The sequence below is a fragment of the Peromyscus leucopus genome, chromosome 2 (assembly GCF_004664715.2).
Source record: "Peromyscus leucopus breed LL Stock chromosome 2, UCI_PerLeu_2.1, whole genome shotgun sequence".
Taxonomy (NCBI): domain Eukaryota; kingdom Metazoa; phylum Chordata; class Mammalia; order Rodentia; family Cricetidae; genus Peromyscus; species Peromyscus leucopus.
In genome coordinates, this window is record NC_051064.1 from 153,998,934 (window position 1) to 154,017,637 (window position 18,704).

Consider the following 18,704-nt stretch of genomic DNA (forward strand, 5'->3'; position numbering starts at 1 on the left):
GAGTGGGTAACGAGCAGCCCCTCCCGTGGCCACTTCCGGCGTCAGAGCCTGACGCGAAACAGAAGAACAGGTCGTACGGCCAACGGGGTCGAGGCGGCGGTGACGTACAGCCAATGGGCGGAGGCGGGGCGGGGCGGCTGTGATCGTCGCGAGGAGCCGCCCTCCGGGAAGGGCCCGAAAAAGAATCGGCGGCACAAAATGGCGGCGTCGGCGGCCGGGGCTTCGGTGTTGGCGGCTCCTGCGTTGGCGGCCGGCTCTTCCGGCTCGGGGGGAGCCGCCCCAGGGTCTCAGGGGGTACTGATCGGTGACAGGCTATACTCGGGCGTGCTCATCACTTTGGAGAACTGCTTGCTGCCCGACGACAAGCTTCGCTTCACGCCATCCATGTCGAGCGGTCTCGATATCGACACAGAGACCGGCCTCCGCGTGGTGGGCTGCGAGCTCATCCAGGCAGCCGGCATCCTGCTTCGCCTGCCGCAGGTAAGGGTGCGGCCGCGAGCTTTATAGGTAACCGTCCGCCGGCCGGCCGGCCGAGAGTGCCAGGCCTTTGTTGTCGGCTTGGCCCACGTCCCGGAGCCAACCGGACCTAGACCATGACTGAGGTCGGAGCCCGGCCCGCACCGCAGCCTTGACATGATCCCCCTGAGTCCATGCTTCAAACCTGACCGCTGACCGGCTTCCCCTCCCCGCTCCCCCTCGGGCGAAGGCCCTCTTACAAACCCCAGGACAACCTCGCGAGACAGAAATTCTTTGGGGAAATGGAAACTGCCGTGGGTATTTGTCCTAGGGGGAACTACACATGACATTTCAGCTGGGACAGGTTTGAGTTCTGCGTTCAAAAGTGATGGAATCTTCTCCGTCCCTAGGTGGCCATGGCTACAGGGCAGGTGTTGTTCCAGCGATTCTTTTACACTAAGTCCTTCGTGAAACATTCCATGGAGGTAGGCTTCTTTGTTTTATCAGAGAGATGAATTGGGAGGAAACCTGGCTTGTTCTGCGCACTACTTAGTGAACTGAATTCTGTCCTGCAATTTCTATACAGTTCTCTCCCTGGAGGCCTGTCTCTGTACTTTCTTTTTGCTCCTAATAGTTTTTAACGCCCTGGAAGGTCCTCAGGTTGGGGAAAAACACCTGTGTCCCAATGTACATTTCAGCATGTGTCCATGGCTTGTGTTCACCTGGCTTCCAAAATAGAAGAGGCTCCAAGACGAATCAGGGATGTCATCAATGTATTCCATCGCCTTCGGCATCTAAGAGAGAAAAAGTGAGTCCTTTCCAGAGCTGTTGTGTGTCTGGTATTGTAATACCAACCTGTGGATTTACAGTAGCTTGTTCCTGAGTGCCGGATGCTGTCTAGAGGTAGCGGTAGGGGAGCACATTAAGCAGGAAAGCTGGCTGTTTTCTAGGTCTGCTGGAACAATTCCTCTATGACCACATCAGCTCACCACCCTGTTCTCCTGTTTTCTCCATGTTTCTGGGCTGGTGATTCTTCATTAAGGGAGTTGTCCCAGCATTGTATTATGTGACCAGCATTCCTGACCTCTCCTTGCCAGGAAGCATTTGTATCCTTCCAAAGTGATTAACAGAACTATCCCTAGAAATTGTCTTGTTTTGATATCTGATCTTGCTGTGTAGCCGTAAGTGGCCTGAAATGTAGGTAAGGCTGATTTCAACCTCTTAGCAGTCCCATCTCAATCTCCCCTTATGTTCAGATTACACGTGTAAGCATGCTTGTCTCCAAATACTGCTTTTTAAAACACTCATGGAGAGCTGGGCATGGTGGCACAAGCCTTTAATCCTAGCACTCAGGAGGCAGAGGCAGGAGATTCATTTGAGTTTGAGGTCAACCTGATCTACAGAGCTAAGTTGCAAGACAGCTGGGCTACACAGAGAAACCCTGCCTAGCAAAACAACAACAATAAATGAACAAAAACCAACCCACCCTTGGAGCGAATCAGAAGTGGAGATATGCAATTGAAATCCTGGTGATTGAGAGGTGGAATAAGATCAAGAGTTCAAGGTCATCTATCCTCAGTTACATAATGAATTCGAAGCCAGCCTGGAGTACATAAGACCCTGTCACAAAAGAAGATCCTTTCTCAAAAATAGGTAAAACCCAAAAGCAATAGTGAGGGTCTCAACAGGTAAAGGACCGTGAATTCAACTCTAGGATCAACATGGCAGGAGGGAATTGACTCCCACAGTTGTCCTTTGTCCTCCACAGGCACAACCCACAAACCAAAAAATGTAATACAGGTTTTCAAGAATATGCACACAGGGTTGATGATGGTGTAGTGGGTAAAGAGCTGCTGTCAGGCCTGAGGACCTGGATTGGATGCCAGGTTCCACATGGTAGAAGTAGAAGGAGGCAACTGACTACAGCATTCCTCCATACAAAATTAAAAGAAGAAAGAAAGAAAGAAAAAAGTATCCACACAAAAAACCAGACAACTGTTGTCCCTAGAAGTGGACCATGCCCCTAGACACCTTATCCCAGACTTTGTTCTTTTTCACAGGGGCCTTTTAGTTTTTATTTTGTTCTGCTTTTTTTTTTGTACCAGAGTCTTATTATGCAGCCTTAGTTGGCCTGGAACTTTATGTAGACCAGGATGGCCTCACTCAGATGGACTGTCTCTATCCCTCGAGTGCTTGGGTTAGCGGAATGTGCCACTATGCCCAACTTAACAGAAACCTTTTAAAACATAACCTGGTCTCTTGTTTTGTTGTTGGTTTGGTTTGGTTTTTTAATACAGGGTTTCTTTGTAGACCTCTGGCTATCTTGGAATTTACTCTGTCGACCAGGCTGGCCTCGAAACTCACAGAGATCCACCTGCCTCTGCTTCCCGAGTGCTGCAGTCAAAGGCATGCGCCACTATGCCAGGCTAAACCTGGTCTTTTTTCTGATGGTCTGTCTATGTCTGTAGCTTTCTCATTGAAGAGTTCAACCAACCTTGGATTGAAAATATTGAAGTGCAGGGAGTGGAGTCAGTGTCTGTGCTGAACATGTATAGACTTTCTTGTCACTATTCCTTAAACAATAGTACCATGACTATATGTGTGTAGCATTGTACTAAGTATCATGAAGTACCTAAATATGATTGAAATGTGTGGAGGCTATATGTAAGTGCTTTGGGGATATTCCACCATTTTGTATAAGAAATTTAAGCATTCATAGGTATTAGGTGAAATTAATACTAATATTAATATTAGTATTAGGTGAAAGTTGTCATGGAACCAGCTCCAGTGCATACTGAGCGATGACTTTATTGATTCTGTAGTTTCCCATTCAACCAGAAAGGTTGATGTTTTTGTCTTGAATCTGACATGGTGTTATATAACACTTGTGCAGAGATCCTGAGACCTTCCACCATATTCAAGAGGTGTATTTATATGCTAAATACTGTTTATGTGTAGAGACAAGGGGCAGGTTAGTAATAAAGTGTACATAGGTTAGAATTGAGGTTTGAGGGCTGTTTTGCAATTTTGTTAAAGGAAGTGACATTTGTAGCTTTCTGGTACTGTAATGTAATCACTTGGTGGAATCTGAAAGACTTTTGCTTGATTGATCCTGATAGAGAACATATGCTCTGTCTTTGCAGGAAACCTGTGCCTCTAGTGCTGGATCAAGAGTATGTTAATTTAAAGAACCAGATTATAAAGGCAGAAAGACGTGTTCTTAAGGAGCTGGGCTTTTGTGTCCACGTGAAGCACCCTCATAAGGTGGGTTTGGTTTGGCACCTGCAGCCAACTAAGCCATACTTCAGCCAACTTCTACTATGTGCTAAAGTGAAGACCTTGAAGAATACCGAATGTTCCCTTCATTTGGTTTTCTTGTTTATGTCTAGAATGTAAAATTAATCCTTTATTTATCAACCTTTTATATTACTTTTAGTAATATAAGAGTTTTTGAAATGATGTCCTTTAGATCTGGGCTTTCAAAAGCAGTGGTAAAGTTAGTAGTTGAATCCATTAAATACATTTTTCTTGCCTGACTTGGCGGCAAGTTAGGATTTCAAAGACATCTCTAGCTACATTTTAAGTAGGAGGCCAGCCTCCCCTACGTGAGACCTTATTTCAAAAATAAGCAGGGCTTAGCCTGGTGTGGTAGCATACAGCTTTAATCTGTGCACTTGGGAGGCAGAGGCAGATAGATCTCTGTGAGTTCAAGGGCAACCTGGTCTACAGAGCGAGTTCCAGGACAGGCTCGAACGCTACACAGAGAAACCTTGTCTTGAAATACCAAAAAGAAAGAAAGAAGAAAGATTTGTTCATACAGTTTATGTATATGATTGCTCTGTCTTCATTCATACCAGAAGAGGGGATCTGATCCTATTATAGATGGTTGTGAGCCACATGTGGTTGCTGGAAATTAAACTCAGGACCTCTGAAAGAGAAGTCAAGTGCTCTTAACCAGCCCCATGTACATTTTTCTTTTCTTTCTTTCTTTCTTTTTTTTTTTAAGATTTATTTATTTATTATGTATACAATGTTCTGTGTGCATGTATCCCTGCAGAGGGAGCCAGATCTCATTACAGATGGTTGTGAGCCACCACGTGGGTGCTGGGAATTGAACTTGGGACCTCTGGATGAACAGCCGGTGTTCTTAACCTCTGAGCCATCTCTCCAGCCCCGTACATTTTTCTTAACAGTATTTTTTTTTTAAGTGCATGTGTGTGCAAGTACATTTGGAGACCAGATAAAATTGCCAGGAATATTTCCTCCTGGGACAGGTGGTCTTAATGGCCTGGACCTTACCAATTAGGTTAGACTGGCTGGCCAGTATGTCCCAGGAATCCTTCTGTCTCTACTTCCCAAATCCTTCTGTATCTACTTCTCAAAAGTGAGCTACCACATCCACCATTTTCATATGCATTCTAGGGATTGTGAGGCAAGCACTTTACTGACTGAGCTTTCTTCTTAGCCCTTAAGAACTAACTTTGTTTGTTTTGGTCTTTCGAGACAGGGTTTCTCTATGTAGTTTTGGTGCCTGTATTGGATCTCACTCTGTAGCCCAGGCTGGCCTCAAACTCACAGAGATCCACCTGGCTCTGCCTCCTGAATGCTGGGACTTAAGGCATGCGCCGCCGCTGCCGCCGCCACCACCACCTGTCAAGAACTAACTTTTAAAAGCTAGCTTTACTCTCTCCAGTAGAAGAACAAGAATTCTGAATCCTTTTATTTCAAAATGAACCAAAATAGTTTATATCATTTGCTGATTAGAAATGAGTTTATTGTTCTGTCTCTTGAGTGTCTTACCTAGTTTAGCTAAACTAAAACTTTAAAGCTTCAGGCTTAGCTGGCCATAGTAGTATACACTTTTTTTTTTTTTTTTTTTGGTTTTTCGAGACAGGGTTTCTCTGTGTAGCTTTGCGCCTTTCCTGGAACTCACTTGGTAGCCCAGGCTGGCCTTGAACTCACAAAGATCGCCTGCCTCTGCCTCCCGAGTGCTGGGATTAAAGGCGTGCGCCACCACCGCCCGGCCCTACACTTTTAATCCTAGTACTTGGGTAGCAAAAGGCAGGCAGATCTCTGAGTTTGAGGCCAACCTGGTCTGCATATCAAGCTCTAGGCCAGCCAGATCTACATAGTGAGACCCTACCTTAATAAACCAAACAAAAGTTCATGTTTACTTCTGTGGCCTTGTCATCTTCTCTTGCTTATTTGAGTTTCTGACATTATCACCCACTAAATATTTTAAGTACTTTTCTTAATTTGTTTAATGTATTTTCATGTTTTGTACAAGTTGGCTACTGGGGTACAGGGATGTGTAGGGCAGGCTAATCTCACTGGTGGAAAAGGTGTTGTCAACGAGAATGAAAATGAGCCACATGGAAAACAAGGCCTTCGATGCCATGGGTGCAGCTTGGTCTTCACATGTGCACTCTGCCCAACTATAAAAGCAGGTAGCAAGCACATCACAAAAGTGGAGCTGTCTGCCGGACGTCACCAGGAGCTCCCTGGGGTATAGCTTGAGGTTCTTTTGCTGCATGGACACCAAGATCTGAGTTCCCTGCTCTCCAAGTTTTTGGTAATAACTGCCTGACCCATATCTTCCAGATAATCGTTATGTACCTTCAGGTGTTAGAGTGTGAGCGTAATCAACACCTGGTCCAGACTGCATGGTGAGTTGATTTTCCTTGTTTTATGAGACCAGCAAGGGCAGTTCAGGAATGTATTACTTGAGGCACTTGGGCAGTGGGTTGTCATCCCATGACTTGGTTATGATCTGGAATTGTTCCAGTGCCTCCCCCAAAATGACAGGGACAGGCTTAACGGTAGGTGGCCCATCCACTCCTGCCCCTGTATTTCCAATGCTTCCACCCTGGGAGAGTAGTCAGTGGGCTTCCCTCTGGGGTTTGGTGGCTGGGTATAGGAATGTTATAGGTGATAGTCCCAACCACAGAATCAGTGGTATTGTTTCAGAGAATTTAGGGAAGGGAAGGGGTTTTGATGCAGTCCTGGGTTGGTTTTAGCAGGCATATGCTAGAATGAAGCCTGAAGTAACAATTTGGTGTTGGGGTATATTTCCCCCACAGAGTTAAGTCTGTAGGGATCATAATTGCTGACTGAATTGTCTGGTGCTATGACATGCTTTATAGAGAACCTATTTTGACTTTTCTTTTCTGTACTCTTTCAATCAAAGGGTAGCCTCTGAGGGTAAGTGACTAAGACTTCTCCTCTGCTGTCCAAGCGCTTTGGTGCAGGGACAGCGGCCGTCTTCAGCCAATCCAGTGCAGGCTCTCCACCGAAGGCTGGCTCTAGACTGGTGGTATGCGTACCTGATAGTATAGTCATGGCCGACTGCTGCTTGTGGTTCTCTGACGATTGTGCTTCTTGTTAATCCTGTCGTGCTTGGTAATTGTATCAATCAATTAGAGTTGATAACTGTCTTAACTTGAATTTTGTCCTTTTAAAACTGCTGTACCTGTGCAATAAAGATGCAATACCTTTCTTGTTAAAAAAAAATGTATAGAAAGCTGTAAGAACTGAAGTGACAAATTGGCATGGTGGAAATTCAGGCTGTTATGAGATCTTGACATTATTTCTCCCAAGTCCTACAGTTGCTCTTTTAAGCAACTTAAATGGCACTTATTCCAGTAAAGGTATGCATCTTTAAGTTAAACTATTGTAACTTATTTCAAATGTAGCATAAATTTAAATACACCTTTAAAGGATTTCACTTGTTCTTAGAAGTTAAAATTAATGAGTTAGTACATTTGAATACTAAAAATTCCTTATTAGTAATAAAGTTATTGATGGTTATATTTGTGAATGTTTATGCTGTTTAGCCACAGAATGGCTCCTGAGAGATGGATAGTGCAGCTATCATTCTGGCTTCCCTTCTGATGTGTAGAGTTAATGCTTCCAGGGCCAGCTGCCTCTTATAGACATATGTAGAATTTACTGTTTAGAATGTCAGATTGGGTTTGAATATTACTTTCTCTAAGGTTTTAGGGCAAAGATACTGGGTGGGGGTAGCTAAATCTTATGAGGTACAGCCTGACATTAGGGTGTGTGTGTGTTATACCATTATTGGATATGTTGAGCAGTGTATAATATAACCTCTTGACATGTTTTCTCATGAATTGTTTTTGTACTGTTGATAAAGCTAGTTTACCATTTGGTTTTTAGATTATAAATTTAAAAGAAATATATAAAGAAAATGTTAAAGATGTAGCCAATTTTTAAAGACCTTTAACTTTTCTAAAAATGTGAAGTTTTGTACTTACATATATCTTCTAAAGTATTATAGTATTTTTAAGTGTACTTAGCTTGTTGCCACTTTTAGTGTTTTGTTGCTTCTGTCTGATTTTTATGAATGTTCATTTTAAGACTCCTTGTTGAAATGGGACAGTTTGGAAACGTTCTTTGATAAGCCGAGAAGAGGATTCCCTTGGGTGTTGACCTCCTCTGCATGATGTGCCCATGCATCTGAACTGCACCCAAGGGCCTTTCCCTTTTCCAAGTGGACTCCCTCACTGGAGCTGCGGCTCAGTCATCTGGAGAAGGACCGGGCCACAAGTGCTGCCTGAAGAAAAGGAACACAGGACAGCTTGTCTCACAGTCAAGGCTTCATGCTCAGCCTGCTCATTTGAGTTTGCATGTTTCTCTGCACTATGGATTTTGAACATTTAGATTTCTTTAATCAACTTCATTTTAACTACTAAGTAGCATTTTCTTTCTAAGCATTGTGCTTTGCATGATAGCAGGCCAAATATAGAAGGAAAAGTAAAGTTAAAGTCGGTTCTCGTTCATAGCAACATGTATTGTTTGACATTCAGCCAGCTTTTTTTCCCCAGTGATTTCTTTCATGTATTCAGAATGTCCCCTGGTATCTCTGGAGATTTCCAGAGTTCCCAGCCCAATCCTAGTGTAGAACCCTTAGGAATAACAATCTTTGGTGACAGGTAGTGGCGTAGTTGCCCATATCATTACAATCTTCCTGGTCTTGTTTTTAGGAACTACATGAATGACAGCCTTCGCACAGATGTCTTTGTGCGGTTCCAACCTGAGAGCATTGCTTGTGCCTGTATCTACCTCGCTGCCCGGACACTGGAGGTAAGTATATGGCTGCCTGTGTTTTAGACTCTAGACCTTTTTCCACCCTCTAGTAATGTTAGTGTGTTTGTCAAACTAGGTTCATTAGCAACAGAGTTTCTTGGTAACTGTCAGGCCGTTTTCAGGTGTTGCCCTAAGAATCTTGTTGGTCTTGAAGTGTTTTGTTGGTGATGGTGGTAGTGGTGGTTGTTTTTTGAGAATCCTAGGATTCACAAAGATCCAGCCTCTGTTCCTGAGTGCTAAGATTAAAGGTGTGCACCACCATACCTGGCCTTGGAGTTCTTAAGGAAAGTGACATGATAACATTTGTATTCACAGATCCCTTTACCCAATCGTCCACATTGGTTTCTTTTGTTTGGAGCAACTGAAGAAGAAATTCAAGAAATTTGCTTTAAAATCCTGCAGCTTTATACACGGAAAAAGGTTCCTCTGTGTGTTTTTGTGTGGATTATATGCTTGTATTTGGCCAGAAGCATTTGGTTCTGATTGGATGATTCTGGCTTTTCAGGTTGATTTGACACACCTAGAAAGTGAGGTGGAAAAGAGAAAACATGCCATCGAAGAGGCCAAGGCACGAGCTAGGGGGCTGCTACCAGGGAGTGCTCCAGTTCTGGACAGTGCTGCGGGGTTCTCACCTGCTCCCAAGCTGGGTAAGTGTTCAGACTTTATTCCTCACAAGGGAGCAATTTGGAACCTGAATTTTGGTTTGGAGACATGTGCTACTCCCTCCCAGATCTGTCTTGGAGTTGAGCCTGCAGCTTATCTCAACAGTACTCTGGTACTGGAATCCCTAGCTGTCTGTTGATGGTCCTTAAAATAAGTCAGGGAGGCCCCAGGAATTGTTTTCATACTAAGAAATGTGGACAGCCTTTCTGAAATGCTGTTTTTTCCTTTCTCTCTCTCTTTCTTTCTCTCTTTCTCTTTCTTTCTTTTCTTTCTTTCTTTCTTTCTTCCTTCCTTCCTTCTTTCTTTCTTTCATTCTTTCTTTTTCTTTCTTTCTTTTGTTCTTTCCTTCTTTCTTTTGTTCTTTCCTTCCTTCCTTCCTTCATTCCTTCCTCCCTCCCTCCCTCCTTCCCTCCTTCCTTCCTTCCTTCCTTCCTTCCTTCCTTTTTCCCTCCCTCCCTCTTTCTTTCCTTCTTTCCTTCCTTCCTTCCTTCCTTCCTTCCTTCCTCCCCCCCCCCCTCTCTCTCTCTCTTTCTTTTTTCTGTACAACAGCTCTGTATGTCCTGAAACTAACTTTGTGGATCAAGCTGCCCTCTAACTCACAGAGATCTGTCTGCTGAGTACTGGGATTAAAGGCATGCAACACCCCCCACCCAGCTAAATTTTTAAGCTTAGAGTCTATGATTATATTGTTAGAACATAGAATATGATACTCATTCCCTGGTCCCTGGGCAAAATAGGTCTGAACAAAAGGCCTATCTGTGTGTTGTGTGCATTTTCATTCTGGGTTCCAGGGTAGTACAGATGGTCTTGTCTTGCTTTGCTACTGTATTTCCTTTTGAAGAGATTTCTGATTATGGTTTTAATTTCTTATTTGATTCAGTAGAATCTCCCCAAGAAGGTAAAGGAAACAAGTCTTCCCCACTCTCTGTGAAGAATGCCAAACGGAAAGTGGAGGGCCCAAAGAAAGCCAAGGCAGACAGCCCTGTGAATGGGTAAGATGCTCATGTGTGCCTAGATAGACACTGAAGGCTAAGGTATTACAGGTCTGAAACTACTCCGCTCCTTTTTGCAGCTTGCCAAAAGGGCACGAGAGTCGAAGTCAGAGCAGGAGCCGTGAACAGAGCTACTCAAGATCCCCGTCACGGTCTGCTTCTCCAAAGAGAAGGTGTGTGCCTGGGGCATTTTCCTAGGGTAGTAGGAGGGGACATAGATATCACTCGCAATAGTGCGGACATTAGCACCTTTTTATTTTATTTGAGACAGGGTTTCTTTTCTGTGTCTTTCTGGCTGTCCTGGAACTCATTCTGTAGAGCAGACTGCCTCCCAAGTGCTTGGATTGAAGGTGTGTGCCACCATGCCTAGTAGGGCAGTGACTCTTAACCTGATGTGGTTTTTCTTTCTCTGAATTTAAGAGTCCCTTTGCTGCCAGCTGGTGGTGGTACATGCCTTTAATCCGAGCACTTGGAAGAAAGAGGCAGACAGATCTCTGAGTTAGATGCCAGCCTGGTCTACATAGTGAGTTCCAGGACAGCCAGGGCTACATAGAGAAACCCTGTCTTGAAAAATGAAACAAAACAAAACGAACCCCTTTGCCAACTCCTCTGCTTTGTTAGGGCTTGGTCAGGACAGGTGGCCACACTTGTGGTCACATGTATGTTTTTCTCTCCACAGGAAAAGTGATAGTGCCTCTACCTCAGGTGGGTCCAAGTCACAGAGTCGTTCTCGGAGCCGCAGTGACTCTCCTCCAAGGCAAGTACACCGTGGTGCTCCCTACAAAGGCTCAGAAGTGAGGACCTCCCGGAAATCAAAGGACTGCAAGTACCTCACCCAGAAGCCACACAAGTCTCGTAGCCGGAGCTCCTCTCGTTCTCGAAGCCGGTCACGAGAGCGGACAGACAATTCTGGAAAATACAAGAAGAAAAGTCATTACTATAGAGATCAAAGACGAGAGCGTTCAAGGTCATATGAGCGCACAGGCCATCGCTATGAGCGGGACCACCCTGCACACAGCAGACATCGGAGGTGAGATGGGTTTCCTGGTGGCTGCCCTTGGTCCCTCCCTGTTGGGCACACCTTGGCTTCAGTGGCCTTGTAGCATGATATTTTTTGGAAGTGTTTTCAATTGGACCTTGAGGTGAATTTAACTGATGGGACAGTGAGCAAGGTACCCTTCAGGCTGGCCTGAGGAGTGCTGCACATCTGTCCTAGTTGAAGGTCCACCTCAACTGCAGACCTTCAGGTAGCTGGATGGAACAGCAAAGGCACTCGTCCCCATTGGTGTGGCTTGGTGCTATTGATAAGCTGTCTCTTCACTCCTAAACTGATACTCAATTACGTTAAAGCCAAGAAAGATGATTTTTCAAATGTCCGCCTATATTAGGTTATACTTGTGTACATATTTTCCAGTGTTTCACAATGAGAAAATGGCCTTAAAAGCCCCGCCCCTGTTCTCTATTCACGTTGTAAATAAACATGTGTTTAATACAAGTGACAGCTATATATAAAAACTCAGAATTTGAATTCTGTTAGCTTAACACTTGTATAGAGAATTCTGATTTTTGAATTGTGAAGGTGTTTAGGTCTGTGTTGAAAGTCATATATTTTTATCTGTGCAATGCTGAGTGCAGGCCACCAGCGCTAGAGAAATTTTACGAGGTTGAATAAACAAAAATTCTCAGGACACTTGGGATGTAAGACTTTGTGGGCTGTCATTCTGCTTGTTTTCTTATGTGCATGCCTGGGACTTGGCTGTGGGACTCAGGCATGGTGGGAGTGTTTGTGTGCAACCGTGCACTGCCAGTTTAGCTATTCTAGGGGAAATATGAGCTGTATATCCCCTGACCTTTGCTCCCAGTTCTCATTAAAGTGTTGATTTTTGTATTAAGCTTTGTGCGTTCCTGAAGCCATCTGCCCTTAGAGACGAAAGGCTGTTTTCTGGAGTGCAACCGGAGGGAAGATAGGACATCAGTGTCAGCTGAAGGCTCCAGACTAAGGGTCATGGGTTTATTATAACTTAAAGTTTGGTTTAGGTACAGGGACAGCCAAGAATAAGGCTCCTGAGTTCAGATTGTGATCTGAACCACTGTGGACAGACAGTAAAACAGGTAAGATGAGCAGGCCTATTCTTTGAATGAGTATTGCCTGTAAAAATGTACTGGCTCTTCTGCCAGGGGTCACTTCCTTAGACTAGCTCCTAGAGACAAGTATGGGCCTTGTTCCCCATACCTTACCCCACCCTCAATAGCAGAACGTCAGTGCCTCCAGCTAGCCTGCATATGCTTTGAGTATCATTGCTGGGGCTAGTGAAATCCTGCTCAAGCCAGCTTCATGGTTCCCTGTCCCTACACAAAGAAGTAGCAGGTGGGTCAACTCTACTTCAGTGGCTCCCAGGTCATGGTGATCATTGAGACCAATACAGGTTCAGCAAGGTATTTGTGGGCCCTGGCAAGAAAAAACAGTTCATCCTGGTATCCCCTGTCTGAGGGTGGTATGATCAACCTTTCCCTACCTCTGTGGCAGTGACTCGCAACCTCTGGGTTGCATCCCCTTTGGAGTGGAACAACCCTTTCACCGGGGTCACCCAAGACCATCGGAAAACAGATGTTTACATTACAACTCAGAACAGTAGCAAAATTACAGTTATGGGACTTGGCGGTGGTGGGCACACCCTTAATCCCAGCACTAAGGAGGCAGAGCCAGGTGGATCTCTGAGTTTGAGGCCAGCCTGGTCTACAGAGTGAGATCCAGGACAGGCACCAAAACTACACAGAGAAACCCTTCTCAAAAAAATAAAAAACAAAAAACAAACAAACAAAATTACAGTTTTGAATTAGCAATGAAAATAATTTTATGGTTGGGTGTCACCATAATATGAGGAATTGCATTAAAGGGTCACAGCATTAGGAAGGTTGAGAATCACTGCTCTAAGGGAATCCATGTAACAAAGGGTACAGAAGCCACTGTTTGCCTTGTTCATAGGTTCTGCATCAGGCACAGTGATATTGTTGTGCACTTGTCACTTTGATGCAGGAGGCAATACAGCTTTTTCATCTTGTATAATACTCCAGTAACATTTAGATTTTAGATAAAAGTTAAACACACACACACACAAACAGTATGTTTTGTGTTAGAATTTTTCCCTTAACTATTTAGTTTAATCAAGAAGGGGTTTTTGGGGGACTGGAGAGATGGCTCAGAGGTTAAGAGCACTGGTTGCTCTTCCAGAGGTCCTGAGTTCAATTCCCAGCAACCACATGGTGGCTCACAACCATCTATAATGAGTCTAGTGCCCTCTTCTGGTGTGCAGACAGAACACTGTATGCATAATAAATAAATCTTTAAAAAAAAAAAAAAAAGAATGGGTTTCCAACTGTGATAGCACATGCCTTTAATTTGAGCACTTGGGAGACAAAGATAGGTTGATCTCTATGAGTTCAAGGCCAGCCTGGTCTCTTTAATGAGTTCCAGGCCAGTACATAGTGAAACCATGTCTCAATTAAGTAAAAAGTGGAGTTGAGGAATGTAGCTCAATTGAATGCTTGCTTAGCATGCCCAAAACCCTGGGTTTGATCCCCAGCACTAGGGGATAAACTAGGTGTGGTGGAACATGGAGGCAGACTTGCGAGTATTAGTAGTTTTAAGACCATCTTATGTATTGAGTTTGAGGCAGACTGGACTACTTGAAATCTTATCTAAGATTTGGCATCTCTCTTTCAGAGGACCCAGGTTTAGTTCCCATCACCTATACTAGGAGGGTCACAACCACCTATATATAACTCTTGTTCCAGGGGATCTAATGTCCTTTTCAGGCCTCCATTGACACCAAGCTTGAACATGGTACACATACATACATGCAGGCAAAACAATTACAAAGAATAAATACATCTAGTAAATTTAAAACTAATAAAATTTTAAAAATAGACAATGTTCAACAAGCTTCATAACTAACTTATGTTAGGATGTGGTGGTGGTGGTGGTGGTGGTGGTGTGGTGGTGGTGGTGGTGGTGGTGGTGGTGGTACACTCCTTTAATCCCAGCACTTGGGAGAGGCAGGCTGATCTCTGTGAGTTCAAGGCCAGCCTAGTCTACAGAGCAAGTTCCAGGATAGCCAAGGCTACACGAAGAAACTCTATCTTGAACTGCGCCTCCCCTTCACCTCCAAAAATAAATAAATGAATAAATAAAAAAAGACATACATACGCTGGCTCTGGCAATCCACCGTTGAGCTAAAGTAAGGTGTTACCCTGACTGGCACAAGCCAGCTAGTATTGGGCTTCTGTGGCCCAATATTAGGGCTCTTCAACACAGACTGGGATACCTTAGGCCACTCACACTCTTAAATGCTCCTCTATCCTCTAAAGAAAACGCACACACTTTCCCCTCAAATCTTCTACCAGTGATTTTTCTTTTTTCTTTTAGAAATGGTTTTGCTTTGTAGACTAAGGTAATCTAGAACTTAAGATCGTCTTCCTCTGCTTGCTGAATGCTGGCATTGAAGGCACACCATGATCTGATCAGGGTCTTGGGAACAAACTAAAATCCTATGGAACAGCAGGAAGTGCTCTTAATTGCTGAGCCATCTCTTCAACCCCACCAGTGCTTTTTCTTTGGGTTTTTATGAAGAGTTGATCTTTGTAGTTTCAGTTCTGCCTTGCCAAGATTGGCTCATACCAGCAGTACATTGTCACAGTGTCACAGAAATGTACCCATGTTTCATTGCCACCATGGCCAAGCAGCTGCCCTATGCTGGTTGGGCCCCTTGTTTTGGCCTGGGGTCTGTTGAGGTATAGGGATCTCAACAAGCTTGGCATTTCATACTTCCCTAAAGATCAGAAACTGGCTAATTCTGGGATTGGGGAAGAAGGATGCTGATTGCTTTGTTTCCAAGACATGGGTTTCCACTTGCCCTTTGTCCTATTGGTCCCTTATCTGAATTGTTCTCAACATCATCACCTCTCTGATGGATTTATTTATCTCTTTGGATCCTTGGTTTAGGTCTTCCATTTTCATCTAACTAGGTAGAGTGCAGGGAGATAAATAGTTGATGATGTTGAGGACTGGAAGCACCAAGATGAAGGCTGGAGTCTGGAGGGCACCATTTTGCCCTTTGTGGCTAAACCCAGGGGAAGAGACTGTGAACTGAAGATAATCTAATGTGTGTAAACCTTCCTGTTTGGGTTAGTGCAATGTATGGCTCAGTGGGTTCAGTGCTTGCCACACTAGCCTGACAACTTGAATCAGATCCATGTAATCCAGGTAAAGGTGGAAGAAGAGAACTGACTACCAAGTCATCTGACCTCTGCATGTATGCTGTGAAACACCATTAGAAAAGACATAAACCTTTGTGTTTAAAAATCTCAGGCATCACCTCTGGAAGGTAGGGTATATACAACATCACTTTGTGACCTCAGTTATAGAGCCTGCAGTTTCCATTCTCATTATTGATTTATGCTCCTGCCACTAACTGTTAGCTAGGTTAGTGCCTGGGGATGACACACTTGGCCACTCCTTGCTAAGATTCCCCAGAAATCCCTCGTGCAAAGCATGAGCAGTTCCTCAAATGAAGGAGATCCTGAGTCTTGGACCTTTCTTAAAGCAGGTGCCCCTGTCCATAGTGGCAGACTGGCCTTTCTGAGTGAGAGAGGTGTAGTATGAAATGCTAGGCTCTTGCTGTGGGAAGCAGCACCCATATTCCACAGAGGCTGCTTTAGGTTTTGGGGTAAAAATTAACGTGTGAACAAACAGCAAGCAGAGGCAAGCCGAGCTCCGTGAGTTCGAGACCAGCCTGGTCTACAAAGGGAGTTCCAGGACAACCAAGGCTCTGTTACACAGAGGAACTCTGTCTGGAAAAAACAACCCAAAAACTAACGTTGCAGGGCTCCCCCATCCGCCCCCCCCCCCCCAGGTACATGATTGGAACTTGTTTGCTTTAGAAACGGTCCATATAGGATTTAGGACCTCTCACTTGAGATTGGCGGGGAGAGGTGGCTGTCAGGTTAACAGATAGGCCGCAGAAGCAGTATGTTCAGGAACAGCACCGAGTTCCTGAGAACTCAAGAAGCCCTGCGAGTCCTATTTTGCACCCATCATAAGCCACAGGGCTATTCCTAAACCATCTCCAGCCCTAACAGGAGGAGCTCCAAATTCTTTCGTCGCTGCATCATGTCATTTCCGCAGTCCTACAGGCCTTGTGGAGAGACGAAACAACAAAAATACTGCTAAAGTCCACGCGTGCGCACTTAGCACTATCGGGGATTGTGGACCGATGTAGGGTTTTGGTTGTTTTCTTGTCCGGAACTGACGAGCTGCTGGAGAACTGGGGCGGAGGGAGCGGTCCCTCTAACCGGAAGCGATTGCTAGCGGGCGCCCGAGAGTCGGGCGCCAGAGGGCGCCGGGTAGGATCAGGGTGGGGCGGAACCCTTCCCCAGCTTACAGACCGGAAGTAGAGGGCGCTGGGTAGGATCAGGGTGGGGCGGAACCCTTCCCCAGTTTACAGACCGGAAGTAGAGGGCGCAGGGTAGGATCAGGGTGGGGCGGAACTGTTTACAGACCGGAAGTTCTCAAGGTCAGAGGCATAGTGGTCAGTTTTAACTTCCGGGGTTCGGTCTGTGTGTCGGAAGCTTGAAAGCAATAAGCTGTAGGGGAACTGGAAAGATGAGAGGCTACCGGCCGCTGTCGGCCTGGTTCTGTTTGGTGCGTTCGACCGTTGACACTATCCCGCGCTGTGGGTTCGGGTGCCTGAGCAGAAACAGTGGATGGGTGGCTTGCGGGGGTCGCGTTGGTGGAGACAAGTAGAGGCAGGATTTAAGCCAAGAGCGACGTTTGAAGATGCCTCATTGCTTGTCAGGGGGATCCTGGGTGGTGGGGGTATGTTAGCCATGCGGCCTGGCCTGCGGGCGACAACTAATAACACTGTCCACCGCCTCTGCATGACCGCAACTGGTACCTGTATTTTAGCTTTGAGCACCTGTGGCCTGGCCATCAACTCACCATGTTCCTGGCGCGCCTGACTTCACAGCTGGTCAGGGCTGTTCCCTGGGCAGGTAAGAGGCCCCGTGGACGCGGAAGCCACGCCTGGGTTGGGGATGAGCGGCCCAGCTCGCCTTCAGCAGTCTTAACTTGCTACTGGAATTAGGGACCTGTCCACAAACTTTTCCCTGCGAACTTCGATGTAGTATGAAGGGGTACATCACAACTTTAGGCTAAAGAATAAGGTCCAGGTTTTCCCTTTTGGGTGTACGTGTTGCCCACGTCTGAGGAGTAGTAGTGTTCTGATCTGGTGTGGTCTCACCAGTAGCGACTCTGTTGTTTCCCCTAGGTTTCAGTCGTTCCTGGCCTGGCTCCTGGGTGATCGGCAGCCATGTTTTTCGACCCCTTTACAGTTTGCAGCCTGCAAGCCTAAGTCGGGCTGCCTCCCTCCCTGGTAAGGGGTCCCAATTGGAGCTTGAGGAGTTCCTGGTCCCCAGGAAGATGTCCATCAGTCCACTAGAGAGCTGGCTGACGGCTCGATACCTATTGCCCAGACTGGATGTTGGGGTCCCAATGACTGTGGTTCCCTCCCACTACTACAAGTGTCCGCCCAGCCAGGAGGAGGAAGCCAAGCAGGGAGTCAGGGACGTCTGGGATGCCACTCCAGTGCAGTGCAAAAATGTGCTGAAGATCCGAAGACGGAAGATGAACCACCACAAATACCGTAAACTGATCAAGAGGACACGGTTTCAACGACGTAAAGTCCAGGAAGGACGTCTGAAAAGGAAGCAGGTGAATATGGGCTCTCCCTTGGACCTTGATTGGTAGTGGTTGAGAGTGCTTGGCTTGCTAAGAATGAATTGGTTGCCCCCTCTGCCCTTGCAGATCAAGTTTGAGAAAGATTTGAAGCGCATCTGGCTGAAGGCAGGCCTGAAGGAAGCCCCTGAGAGCTGGCAGACCCCAAAGATCTACATGAAGAACAAATGAGCCTGGAGTCCCATCCCTCTGACTCTGTTCCTGCTGTTGACCCATTATAATAAACGTTGGAAGGACTGAGTTATTCTGGGCTGGCATAGAGCTTCATTGGTCTGGTGGGAGCTCTCTTGAAGAACAGACTTCCACCTAGGAACCCAGAGCCCGAGGGTGCCTACTGGTTGCCTGTGTTCCAGCTGGTCCTTGACACCCAGTCTGACTAATTTGTGCCTTCTGAAATGGCAGCCTTGTGTAGAGATATATGCTATGGGATCACTGTGAACAGCTCCAGGGAGGTGGGCTTCAGTGTGAATACTGGTGGCATTGGAGCTGAGGGGTATCTGTACTAGGGTGAGTGGTGATTTGATTATGAAGTATGGGATGGTTTGAGAGAACAAGGTAGGGAAGCAGAAAAGGTCAGGTTTCCCAAAAGATGCACATGGTCCCCTATAGGTGATAAGCCTTTTAAGTTGCCCTGTTGGCTGGGATGGTGTCATCTGGCCACGGGACAGGGTATTACCATGGGTGCCAGCCTTCCC

General features: G+C 45.7%; 2 protein-coding genes across 7 annotated transcripts; both read left to right on the forward strand.

Moving 5' to 3' along the window:
* The first annotated feature begins 97 nt into the window (after positions 1–97).
* Positions 98–12,109, forward strand: Ccnl2 (cyclin L2). Of its 5 annotated transcripts, none has more exons than XM_028891372.1 (11): positions 98–480; positions 867–941; positions 1,155–1,264; positions 3,600–3,720; positions 6,058–6,122; positions 8,460–8,559; positions 8,878–8,982; positions 9,068–9,209; positions 10,106–10,217; positions 10,298–10,390; positions 10,897–12,109. In XM_028891372.1, the coding sequence occupies exons 1-11, from the start codon at positions 199–201 to the stop codon at positions 11,249–11,251; spliced, it is 1,560 nt and encodes a 519-aa protein (XP_028747205.1). In that variant the 5' UTR covers positions 98–198; the 3' UTR covers positions 11,252–12,109. The 5 variants fall into 5 exon arrangements, with proteins under 5 accessions (XP_028747205.1, XP_028747206.1, XP_028747209.1 ...); XM_028891373.1 differs by having other exon boundaries at positions 10,109–10,217; XM_028891375.2 differs by lacking the exons at positions 98–480; positions 867–941; positions 1,155–1,264; positions 3,600–3,720; positions 6,058–6,122 and adding an exon at positions 6,644–6,657.
* A 4,659-nt stretch (positions 12,110–16,768) lies between these two features.
* On the forward strand, positions 16,769–18,253 carry Aurkaip1 (aurora kinase A interacting protein 1). 2 transcript variants are annotated; one of them, XM_037203291.1, is made up of 4 exons: positions 16,769–16,789; positions 17,182–17,267; positions 17,543–17,985; positions 18,079–18,253. In XM_037203291.1, the coding sequence occupies exons 2-4, from the start codon at positions 17,216–17,218 to the stop codon at positions 18,178–18,180; spliced, it is 597 nt and encodes a 198-aa protein (XP_037059186.1). In that variant the 5' UTR covers positions 16,769–16,789; positions 17,182–17,215; the 3' UTR covers positions 18,181–18,253. The 2 variants fall into 2 exon arrangements, with proteins under 2 accessions (XP_037059186.1, XP_028747296.1); XM_028891463.2 differs by lacking the exon at positions 16,769–16,789 and adding an exon at positions 16,807–16,917.
* Positions 18,254–18,704: the final 451 nt, after the last annotated feature.